Source organism: Manacus candei, unplaced genomic scaffold (genome assembly GCF_025592945.1).
Source record: "Manacus candei isolate 608988 ecotype Guabito, Panama unplaced genomic scaffold, ASM2559294v1 h1tg000033l, whole genome shotgun sequence".
Taxonomy (NCBI): Eukaryota; Metazoa; Chordata; class Aves; order Passeriformes; family Pipridae; genus Manacus; species Manacus candei.
The window spans coordinates 2,265,146-2,278,386 of NW_026138081.1; the positions used below are offsets into that span (position 1 = coordinate 2,265,146).

Genomic DNA, 13,241 nt, shown 5'->3' on the forward strand with positions numbered 1-13,241 from the left:
TACTTATCTATACTAAATTCTTGCTAATAATTCAATTTATAAATCAGTAATGCATATAATTTTTCTGGGCCATAAGCACCTACTGAGTAACATGGCCCTTGCTTTACAGACTTTGAGAAGCTTGGCAATAACAGAAGAGATGAAATCAAAACAAAGCACAAACCCCCCTTCTGAAGCCACCTCTACTTCATCGTCACAGAAGCAACTTCTACAAATTGTTGAGGTATTTTAAATTACATAGACCCGAAAGTTTTAACTGTCTATCTATTGCTGCTTGAATTAATTGAGTCCACTCTTTACTTTTACTTCCTTGACAGTAATGTAGACATACCACAGACTTCTGTTCCATTCCATATTTATATATTCTTTCTTTTCTCCTTTTATTCTCCCCAAACTAGAAAGCTCAGGGTTAAGTGAGGCATCAAAACTAACTGTAAGCTTAAATCATAACTTTTTGGTGACACTTGGTGATCCCAAGATGAATGCTGGCTGATGCCTATTTTTTATGTCTGTAGTGTCTAAACATTTCATAAATAAAACACCTTACACAGATATATCTCTTAATATCTCCTCTCCAATGCAACATTTTAGTTAAAGCCAGCAGGTGTACCATTGTGACTACAATTACTGTCTGAAGACACTTCTGGTTATCACTAGGGTTGTAAATGTGATATTTAGATGACGAATTCCATCCAACGGTCTTAAAGTCTTGATTAAAAAAATGAATCAAATAATCTGGGTGAATTCTTCTTTTCATTTAAAAATAGTTTAATTAGTAGTCATGGGTCATGGGTGAAGTTCATGGGTGAAGCCTGAGAGGAAAATCAGTACAAATGAAAGTTAGGAAGAAACGAGGTCCCTGTGCTATGTAAGTTTTTGATCTTCGGAAAAAATAGCCTTAATTCTCAAAATTTTGGCAAATTGATAATCTGAAAAAAGAATTATAAATATGATCAAGGAATGCATTACATTAATAATTTTAATTTTAATCCCTTTTTATATACATTTTTAAACATTTCAAAATTAAGAGTGAATCTGAACTGAAAAATGAAAATTCACATTTATAAATTTTGCAACAGGATATTTCAATAATTTAAAACCTTTTTTCCACAATACACTTCTAATGAGAATTTGCAAGACAAATCGTTGTTCATAAACAGTGCTATTCTTGCTGAATAATATTTCAAGTAAAACATTTAATTGAAAAATTCTCGATCAAGTCAAATGACAATATACACTATCTTCATTACAGATAGAAAACTATACCAAAATCAACACTCATTTGCTTAAACACTCAGCAGAATTGCCTTGCTTGCTATTGTTCTTTGGCTTTTATAAGCGTTATTGCTCCTCTTGCTTATCACTAACAGTATTGGAAACAAATGTACTTTGCCTATTTAGTGGAAGATAGAAAACTTAAAACTTTGGAATTTTTTTCTCTGCAATGGGACTAGTCAACCTACAAATCAGATTATTTTTGCTGGCCTATTGTTGACTGCTTTCATAAGAATTATGCTCACACATCTTGAGTATATCTGTAGCAGCTAGAAACTCAAAAACATACAAGAGAATCTTAAGTCCTTTATTTTTATTTATGCAGGAATGAGAGAGAGACTATTTAAGAAACCTGCAGTGAAATCCTCAAGTTAATTTATGGATGGGGTCTCTACAACTGCTGTTTCCCTTAATATTTCCTTAATATCACCTCTAGGGATGACTTTGCCTTAGGTTTCATCACAGTTTCTCTACTAAATTTGGTGTATGATAACTGATCCCTGTTTCATGTATATTCCTTCCAGTTTCTAAGCAAAGGACTAACACCTTTCCCCTGTTACCTTTTTGCACCTTTTTGCTTCACCTAATTTCGCTTTGTAACCAACTTCATACACCATTATCATAAAGAAGGTTTCTCTCTCGTGGACAGCAAGCAGAGTCACTTTTCTATTTTACCTTAAATTAACTTCTGCTTCAAGATTTCTCCTCCTAAGAATCAAAATCCTTAAAAAATCTTCAAGGAAGTGGATATTCAGTTATATATATATATATATATATAAATATATATATATATATATACGCACACACATAATGTATGCTGGACACATTCTTCATACAAACATAGGTGGAGAAGAGCAGGCTGCATTATATATTCTAGAGTGAGATTTAATGGCAAATGCGTAACTTCATAGAGACATATTACTGTACTTTATCTCAATGAATAATGACTAATAAGATCATCACTTTGTGGAATTGATATTTTAAATATATACTGAAATAAAAATATACAATTTATCCTTTTTTCTTTTGAAGCTTAAAATTTAGGAAATGTTACGTTAAAGCCATAAAAATAACGAATCAGTTATGCCATCAATCATAAAACTAAAGAATTTGAAACTATTCCTTTCCATGTGCAAAATATTATTTCCATTTCAATGTATGGCATAAGCTGAAGCTTTTTTAAAAATATAGTAAAATACAGCATAAATCTATAGTTACATTTAATCAGTTTTAGAAAGATGCATCCAATACTTAGACATTGTAAAATTATTTAGAATCAGTCAATTTTACCTCAGTTACTGCTGAAGTAACAAAAGCTATGATGCAATCGTCTTTTGTGAATGGAGTGGCATATTTGCTCTCATCTACACAAAACCCTGTAAATATAACCTACATGTTGTTAGTCATTACTTAACTCAGCATCCAAAGTGCTCATTTTAGTTGTTCTGTATTAATGCATTATGCACAGAGTATTTTAAATAACGATTAACAACAAGATGCATTTTAAGCAATGTAAGGAAGAGTTACAGAAAATAGTTTCGACTTCCCATATAAAAACCTTCTTAGAATTCCCTCCATTAAACATACAAACCCCTCTGAAGGAACTCAAAAGTCTTTAGTGGATTGTCTGGGAACAGATTAGCAAAGCAGAATTCAGTATTTAACATAAGGTGCTCTCTGGGCCATGGGTGTAATAAAGCATCATGCGAGATATGAAATAACTCCATCATTTTCATCTTTCTTCTTTCAGTTGGCAGTCACATTGGCTTCCTTCTGACGCAGTCTTTCTTTCTGTAAAAGAAAAAGAAAGAGTTTTATTATCATTCTTGTCTATAATTTTCCACCTCTTCTCAAGTTGCCACGAGCACTTGGTCTTGAAGATGGAGAAGTACTAAACAAGTCACAGTAGATTAAAGTTTTCTTTAATTTAAAAATGCCTAGAGCACTCAAAGAAGGCCCAGAACCAGTTCTTACTCACTGTGGAAAAGCTGAGTTTGCTTTAGCTACACACTTGTCAAATACTGTGTACAGTAAAAATACACATCTCCGTGAAGAACAGTGCAGCCAGAGAAAATCAGATACATTTCAAATTCATGTGACTCTTAATACCTCCTCTTGTCTGGAATGGTTTCTGCTGACATAAAGGCTCTAATTTAGCATCAGCTAGGTTATCTTGCTTAATGACTTCTTCCCAGGTGAGTGTAGTCATTCTTATCTCTGACGCCTGATACTGCAACTGATATGCTCTGCTGGGAATGGAAGTAATATACTCACTCCTTCACGTGCATTTCCTTCCCTTAGTCTCTTTCTTACTAGAGTTTGAGAAATGCCAGTCTAACCTATCTGTCTTTCACAAAGACAAAAAAGGTTTTCTTTACAGTGCAAATTATTAGTCCTCTTTTTGTGTTGTATTGAAAACACTGGTATACAGCAAGGAACAAAATATGGGTTTGATCTCTTCTACAGTTATTTGACAGAGCAAATAAGATTTTTAAGGTTTTGAAAAAAACAGCCACTGGACAAATGTATGCAGTGAGTTTCAATGCACTATGAAGCATGGAAAAAAATACAAGAGACTTCAGTGGAAGGGAAGAAGAAACCACAAAAGCAGCTCTTCTCATATTTTGTTATCTAAAACAGCAGGGCCATGCTTTCACACAACTCAACTAAGTTTTAAATATAACTGTTGGACTACCATAGGGTATAAGCTTTAACGTTTCTCCTTGGGAAGAAAATCACTCTGCTACGTTCAAACTAAGCATACCACATCACCCTTCAACAACACAGAAACCAACCATCATTCTGAATGACAAGGATAGTGTCACAAAACCCGTTTGCAATGTCATACTGGAAACCAGATCATACCAGGCTAGCTGTAGGATTGATCTTCTTCGTTTCAACTTTCTTCTCTGCAGTTAACTTGCTCACTGACTGCTGAGCCACTTTAATTCTGAAACACAAAAAAGACATCATTAGATTCAAAGAAATTAAAGGTATTCTGGCTCTGCTTTGCATCTACTTTATCTGTAAGAACCCTCACCACTAACTTTTCTTTTTGGCACATTAGCCCAACAAACTACTATTTCTATTCAAAGGCACTTAATAAAGTACCAAAAGTAGATCACAGTACATTTGCAAAGGGACAGCCTGTCTGTATTGCTCACTGAAAATGTAACCTGGCAAATGATTTTTCTGTTCTTGCAATAGCTGGGTTTTATGGAATACCTTTCCCACTAAAAAGCTGCAGTATCAAGGGCAAAATATCCTCCTCTGAAAAAAACAAAAACTATCCAGTTCAATCCGTTGCACGTATAGAATATGCTATTTTAGTAGGCCATTTGCCAGGCTACACATTATATTTCCCGTGAAAATGTTGAAATGAAAGCATCTGCCATTTTTTCTGTGTTTTCTGTGTTGCTTTACATGGAAGTGACTGACTAATCTCATTGATGGGGTAACTGGAGAAGCAAATCAGAAGGTATTCTTGTCTTGGGGTAGTTAAAGCTGTCTTATGTTCAGCTACAGACCAGTCTACTGACAGTACTACAGAGATAAGGGGAAAGAAGAACACAGATCTGATTCCTCTGTTTCTTTCTTTTTGCTCTTATGGTCTTGCCCAGAGATCCCTTGTTTCTATGGGGATTTAACAAGAAGAACCCAATGAGAAATTTAAGCAGGAGAGAAAGGAGAAACACAGAATTAAAAAAAAGGGACTGGACTCTCCTCTTACAGACTGGAAAGCACATGGGAAATTATGTGCTAAACAGTGATAAAAAGGAAAGAAAATCCTTGGCATTCCTAATACAGGATCTGCCCAGTGCCCAGTGCCTTTGTAATACTGATGCTACATACACCTACCTTATAATTCATATGCAAAATGCAGAGGGAAAAAAGTACGGAATGAATTTTTACTAGCAAGGAGAACTAGCAAAATAGGAAACTAGTAATGCACACCAAGTCAGTCTTTTACTAGAAGCAACAAATTTCCTGGCACTCTTGAAACTGAAAAATTCTACTTCGTCCTACTATTTAACTTTTCTCACTGGCAGAAATAATTGTTATGGCCAGTCAAAAAGTATTTAAAATACCATGTCCAGTTCAAACCACTTTCGACACACTCAGTTTTTGAGGAATTTTGGAAGAAAAGCAAAAAGGAAAGTGGATTATAGTTGCAATTACTGATGTGTATTTCCTCGCTGTAACAGTAGCAGCAAACTAGATTCTTTTTAAAATACAGAACACAGTGATAAGTTTAATTACTGTGTTTATCAATTTGGAAATATTATCAGTGCTGGAAATTACAATTTCTTCTTTATGTATTTAGAACCATCTGCTTGGTAGTTATTGGTGGTCTCACTTTCCAGTGCTTAAGAACAAGAGCAAACAGTTAGCACTACTTTAAAGTAAAATAATTTTCAACACTATTTAGCTACAGCATTGATTCAAGCTGTAACTACACCCTCAAATACACAAATATAAAATTATTATTCTGCACATTTTTTAAATACAGATGGCCTATTTTTAAAACTTAATTCGTGTTCCCTGTTTCTACAAGTAAACACACCATTCCATCTTTTCACAACTTTGTTAATCAGCACAGTTTACTTCTTAATGATGAATGAAAGCACCCACTGGACAGCATGCTATTTCTCACAGCTACAAAGTTTATGCAAAGATAATAATATATTTCAAGACAGTCTTCAGATTCAGCAGAATCACACCAAGTGATCAGCTTCTAAACTCTTCCCTATTCTGAGCACATTTTCTATCTTATCCCACTCTCTTTGGTGCTAGAAGTGTTTTCAAATAGAGTTTAAATGTCTGGAGTCCATATTTTCACCTGAAGGGAGAATTACAGGGATTATAAACTTTCGAACTTAAAAAGAAAATTATGCCTCTTACTGATTTAGGCCTAGCTCTGTGCATTTTATACCATATTTGCACCATTTCTGGGAAACCTGGATTTTAAAAAAGAGAATTAATATTCTGGAATACAAAATAAAATTAAACCAACTCACTAACATGATTTGAATCATGTAATATTTGGCTCACAACAATGAGAAACATTATGTGTATTACACTTTGGTCTCCTAGGGAAAAAAGCCACCACTTTGCTAACAAATGACTGATAAGATTAGCAGGCACTATCAGAAACGTAACTGCATAATTTAAAAGGAAGATAGTTATTTGGATTTTTAAAAAATCAGGTGGCTCAATTTTAAGAAAGTTGTTAGCAGTATTTACTTCAGTAAAGCTGATGTAAAGGTGCCTATGCTGTAAAGGTGCCTTATAAATAAAAATAACTTTTTGTCAAACATGGATAGAATACTAGAACTGGCTAATGTGTTTGGAAGCACTATACTTGAAATGCAAAAATGAAATGGTATGAAAACTATCAAATTCAAAATCATAAAAGTGCCTAACTTTAATTTTTTAAAAATTTATTGTCATTAAAAAGCCCCCTAGATACGAACGGATATATCATCCATTAAAAGCTGTGACAGCCTTCCAACAAAACTTACACACACACTGTTCTTTACCCACATCCTTAGCAAAGGATAGACATGAATCTGTTGGAGCACATCCTGAGGAGGGCCACAAAAATGATCAGAGGGCTGAAACACCTCTTCTATGAGGAAAGGCTGAGAGAGCTGGGGTTGTTCAGCCCAGAGAAGAGAAGGCTCCAGGGAGAACTTACTGTGGTCTTCCAATATTTAAAGGTTTACAAGAAAGATGGGGAGGAACTTTTAGCAGGGCCTGTTACAAAAGGGTCATGTTTTTAAAATAAAAGAAGGTCAATTTAGATGAGGTATGAGGAAGAAGTTTTTTACAATGAGGGTGCTGAAAGAGAATCAAGCCCTGAGATGGAGCTTCGCCATTTAAAGCACAATTTAAATAAGAATCCCACCAACCATTCTACACCTCTTTCTTCTGATTTTTTGTTGTGTGAGCAGTTCACACTAACTGGACATTTTAAGAGGCATGGCCATGAGGGAGAGTTTAGAGATGTGCAAAGAAATGGATTCAATGAAGAGATTTCATTTTCTTCCTATACCAGTATAAAAGAGTGTGGATGGATACAATAGTCTAGCTATGTTTTAGAGAGTGCACTGAAGAGAAATTGGGACTTAATCTAATAGATGTGAAATCAAGGAGGAAGAAAGGGAATAGAAAAGTCAACGGAAGTATATCTAAAGCAGAAAAGCAAGAAAGGATAAAAGTGTGCAGTTAAACATGATAGAAAAATAGTGACAAGGACACTTTCAGACAGAGAGTTCTGGAAAGGACAAAGAGACCAGAAAGTATGGCAGAATAGCTGAATCACAACACAAGAGACAACAGTGACTGCACATTGGAACAGACTGCCCAGAGAGGTTGTGGAGTCTCCCTCACAGACGATAATCAAGAACCATCTGGACACAATTCTGTGCAATGTGCTCTAGGATGACCCTGTTGAGCAGGGAGGTTGCACCAGATGATCGACTGTGGGTCCTTCCAACCTGACCAATGTGCTAACTTAGCAAGCAGCAACATGAGGCCACAACATTGTGGAATGCAGGTCGGTTAAGCCTTTAAATCTGATGAGCTGCAACACTGACGTGTTCAAAAGAAAAGTTATTCTCCTTCAACAGTGATCAAAAGAGATTAATATACCTTAATGAATAAAGATAATGTGGTGTCAAACTGAGCAGTACTGCCCATTAGCACACGATACAGGAAAAAATTGAATTACATAATCAAAACAATGTATTTTTAAATAGGACACGTGACTCCAATACTGCATATGTATCCTTACTAAAAGCAACGGGAATATAACTGGCTTTTTCCTGCCTTTATGTGGCAGATGTTGTCTTACCCTGTATGCAAGTCAGGCCTCTTAAATTAGAAGTTATTAGTGAAAAATAAAGACATTATTTTTATTCAAAATTATTTTTATTTTGTAACTAGGGACACAGAAACTAAATCTAAACATAAGCCTGTATTTTTTAAAAGTTTCCTTCATAAGCTTATGAAAATACTTTTTCTCCTTACAGGAAAAGATATCAAGCCAGGGATTAACCAGATAAACTGATTATCATTTTCACGCCTGCTTCCCAATCAATTCAGACAGAAGGAGGAGTGAACTGGCATGCTCCATGCTCTGAAGCCCTCAGTTAGAAAAACTAGAATCTCTTCTAAATGAGCCAATTGCTACTCATGTAATGTTCTGGTTCTGCTATTGTATGATGCCAGAGACCAAATTATCTGGATTGTCTCTCGGCTTCTTGATACTCTGGAATAATCCATTCTTTTTGCTTCTACAGCTCCTTCCATGCAGCTGGTGGGTTATGTGGATAGCTGTGGGTTATGAAATAGCCACATGACAATTCTGTGCCACCTGAGTGTTCCGTGACTAGAAGTTCAAACTTCTCCCATGAGACTGTTTTGGCATAAGGAATTGTTGTGCAAACAAAGCTATGGGTCGAGATGAACAAGCAGAGGTAGCTACAGTGAGCATCAACTGTTCAATCTAGAGCCAAGCTGTATACCCAGCCCAGATCCTTAACACAGCTGAACAGTGACTCCCCTTGAAAGACTAAGAAATATCCCCATAGCTCAAATTCCTTTCATGCATTACACGCCTTTCTGCTCTAAGTCCTATAGTGATTTCTGTATGCAGCCCATAAACATTAAGTAACAGCACTGTTTCCTGAAAACAGTTAGCCCATGCAATATAACAGATTAGATTTCAGTCTTAAAATTTTAGAAGACAGATGCCTGGCAGATGATTTTAGAGAGCTCTTGGTTAGCTTCAAAATTAGGAACTTTATACCAGACTATGAAGTTTGAACACTGTCCAATTCTAATACTGTGTTGTACAATACAATTGCTTTCAGGCTTAAAACTTCTGGAAAGAACTTGGTCATTACTGATCAAATCTTTAAACTGCAGTTTTAATAAATGTTCACTAACTAAACCAGTACAAATACAGTAAAATATATGTTGTCAGTGGATTTTGTTGTCAAATCTCAAATTGCTAATATGTTTGATATGCTTCCATTTTTTCTGGATCTACTGACAGCATTTATCTGTACAAAGCAAGTGAGAAATTTTATCTCTGTAGTCACAAGAAACAAAAATCCATTTTTATGTTTTTAGGAAAGCTAGTGCCTAATTAAAAACGATATAAGGCTACACCAGTTCAGATCAAAAATATGCTTCAGACCATCTGAGATGGCCACTGGCACACCTAGGACTATATAAAGACAGCCTACCCTACAGTGATAATGCCCAGAACAGTTTTGCAGCTGGAAACTCTCTTCTTGTGTAAGACCTTCATAGATTTTTCTAATATGATTTTGTATTGTCAACATTTGGAAGCAATGCAAGCTTTTGCCACCTGTGACATTTTGTGGTAAAGTGTTCAACAGATTAAGTATGTCTACTGCAAAGAGACATCACTGCATTTGGCTTGTACCAGACACTTCCTAATTTGAATTGATTCTGTTGTATTAGATGCGGTATGTAATGACTATTTTCCATTAATCCTTTGTGCTTGTACAGATCCCTATCATATCCTGTTCAGTAGAGTCCTTTCCAAGACAAAGAATTCCCCTTTATTTAAATGGTTCTGTATGCAGAAGCTATTCTCTACCTAATTTTTTTATTCTTACATCTCCTAGCTCTACCACATCCTTCTGGAGAGGAAGGGAAAAGAACTACATATGGGTAACTGTAGATTCATGTAATGATTCGGTGATGTTTTCTGTTTTGTTGTATAGTGCTTTCCTAATAACACCTAAAAAGAAACACTGTTCTTCTTTCCAAGAGCAAGAACCTTGACACAGCACTTTGCCAGATCTGTTGTATGCTCTATGGGAAATAGCCATTTCTGTTTTGCAGCACAGGCCTGTAAGTTGTAATTATCTCCTCAATTTGCTCCATAGCTATACCTTAACCTCAGAAACATGCAAAAATCTTCCCATTTATTTTTTTTTAATTAAACTCACATCAAATGCTTCTGTATGGCACGAACCATTAGCCTTCAGCCTGGTAATGCTCTAGGGCTCATTGATCAAATTTTCTCACAAACATTTTGCCTTTTCCTGATGCTGCAACTATGTGTACAAGAAACTCCCAGCAGAAATCGATAATGTCACCAATGATCCTAATGATCATATTTCAAATATTTTCTTAAAAGTCATTTGTGTTGTGATGTCAACTTGCCTTATTAGACCATTAGTTTAATATCAAATGAAATAAATCTGTTAAATTCATCTTTTAGCTTTTATCATACAGGTAGATTGTATGATAGCTGGATGATGCCCTTTCTGGATCCTCAGGAAAGAGTGTTTTACAATAGCACAAACTGCTCAACATAGTTGGAAACCTAGATTCTCACTCACTCTTTTTCTTAGGTAACATATACATGACATACAATAGATGAAAGAGAAATTCACTTTTAAAATCAAACTATAAAATAAATTTGGTCTTCTAAAATAGAAGATGAAGTATGTAATTCTATTTGTTAAATAACGATTACATCTGGTTTTGTTTTCTGAATTCTGACCTATAAAATTTGTATGTATGTTCAATCTGAAAGAGATTACTCAATCCAGTACAGTAACTACCAATACTGACTTACATTGTCAATTCTTTCTCTATAAAATTTCCTTCAAAACAAAATAATTGGTTCATGATAAACAGTACTTTTTTAAAATTAAATTGCAATCTTTAAAAATGCACAACGAATAGTGCATCCAATTAATTAGCCAGTTAAGGAAGACAGCTGTCCATTCCTGTCATTCTAAGGTTTTTAGTTACCAGTGTGCATAATGACTCTTAGCTTGCTTTCAAATTTTTTTGGACATCAGCTCATCAACTGTTATTTTCATATTTTTTAAAACAGAACCCTTAAATGGTTCATGACTTCACAAGGCATTTTCAGGTGATGAAAATAAATTTTCCATCATGCTAATCTACTGATATCATCTAATTTACTGATGTTCTTCTTTTCAGTAGCACACAACAAAACAATTTAGGATGATGAAAACAGTTCTGCCATTCTAATTTACTTATTACACAAAGTTCCTCATTTTAGCAGCTCATTGTCTTGATGAATCACGCAAAGTTTGAATGTAAAGGGCAATGAATTGTCCTTTTGAGATTAATGAAACTTTGAAGTAAACTCTGAAAAAGTCTATGTGATCCAGAAAGTGTCAGCACTTTGAAGTATTACAGTAAATGCTGATCTGCATTCAACTGATACTGCTTTACACTGAATAGGAATAAAGGCATCCATCAGAGAAACTGATGAAATATTTGATCTGTATTTTTATTTGTAAATTGTATTTATGTAACTATTAAAGCATGAGACATTCTCAGCTCACCTGAGCAGGAAAGCACAAAATATAGCAGGCTACTTACAAAGATTTCTTTGAAGGGATCATTGTATGCCATCGGCAAGATGCTAATTACATAAAAAGGAAAGGATGTATGGTCTGGATTTCTTTTTCCTTGGGGAGTTAATTTCTATTCCTCTTAACTGCTTTTGGAATAAAAATAAGTCATGATTCAGCAGAAAACATATGCCTGAGATGATCTTTATCATGACTATAGCAATGTGCTAGGGACTGTTTATTTTACACAGTTTTTAACATGTAAACCAAACTTGCATATTGATCTAGACACAAGGAAATAAAAGATTTTTTGTAAATGTTGATAGTTTTCAGGTTCCAAAATCAATCTAATAATAAACAACAGAAAAAGCTACAACTTTCATGTGTTTAAAACTGCAATATCTTTAAAACAATGTTCATAAGATTGATATTCAGGAATTTATAATTTCTACATCTTGCCCTTCAAAAAATATACTTTACACGGACCTAAAACCCCCACTGATTTGGAGCAAAATGGAAAATGCAAGTGTAAATCAACTTTTGCTGATACTTTTAGAGACATTTTTATCTAAATCTCTGTTAATTTGCAACAAGCACTTGAATTTAAATTTCATGCTGAAAGTGATTGCTCCATTTTTTTTCCAAAGTATGACTACATTACCACTCTAGGACTTTTTAAATGATATGGTGAGCATGTTGAGTTTGTAGTAGAGTTGCTTTTTTGTGTAAAAGATTTTAAGCTTCTTAAGAAAATCAAGAAAATAATTGAAGGTTTTAGGTTTTTGCATTCTTTAACTAATAAAATCAGGAGACTGTTGTGAGATCTAATGGCAAGTAGTTTGATGTCCTCAGCAGGACACCGAAAGTCAGAAGTAGTGCTGTAAATTCAGTGTGGGGCTTCGACACTGTGCTAAGTGTGGCCTGAATCTCTGGGGCTTCCCTTTGATGCAAGTGCAGTATATTAACTGGAAAAGCATTCGCTTTTATTTGTCTGTACTGTCTGCGACAGCAATATCGCCTCATTTAGGCTAGTTCAACATGAAAATGCACAGAGAAGCAATCTGTTATAAATTAGCACAGCTCCCCTTTCATTTTACTAGCTAGTAATTGGAAGGGGTTACAAAAGTGTAATTTATCAGATTATATGTGTTTATCTTTTTGTGGGGACAGCATGCCTTTGGTGAATTTTCCTATGCACCCTGAGGGAATAATCTTTCCTTGATGTCCATTAGATCAGAAAGAAAACAATGACGCCTGTGAAATATAGGAGGATAATTTGTTGGGTTTGAGAAGCAGCAGTTTCCCAGACATCTAAAATGGTATTAATGACTTTATTAGAACCTTACCGTTCCTTGGAAATGCTTTTGCTCTCTCGTTTCCAAATGGTCTTGAAGTCACTGCAGAATTCGTACCACACCGTGAAAACGTAGTTTGGTGTGATCTCCTTCTCGCCAGGCTTTGGCTTTATCCCAAAGTATTGCACTGTTTCTTCAAAGCTACAAGGGAGGGGGAAGAAAAAAAACTATCAACACGTAAGTCCACTGGGGAAACAGTAGTCAAAGCTGGTAATTACTGTAACTTCCCATA

The 13,241-nt window shown here is 35.1% G+C and overlaps 1 protein-coding gene across 4 annotated transcripts in view; it reads right to left on the minus strand.

Moving 5' to 3' along the window:
- Positions 1 to 1,561: 1,561 nt before the first annotated feature.
- FMN1 (formin 1) overlaps positions 1,562 to 13,241 on the minus strand; it is a 179,480-nt gene continuing 167,800 nt past the window's right edge. For all 4 annotated transcript variants that reach the window (XM_051791773.1, XM_051791770.1, XM_051791771.1 and 1 more), the window contains 3 exons: positions 13,001 to 13,150; positions 4,141 to 4,225; positions 1,562 to 3,066 (listed from right to left, as the gene is read on the minus strand). In XM_051791773.1, coding sequence (XP_051647733.1) covers positions 3,022 to 3,066; positions 4,141 to 4,225; positions 13,001 to 13,150 — 280 coding nt within the window. In that variant the 3' untranslated portion in view covers positions 1,562 to 3,021. The remainder of the gene's footprint in view (positions 3,067 to 4,140; positions 4,226 to 13,000; positions 13,151 to 13,241) is intronic.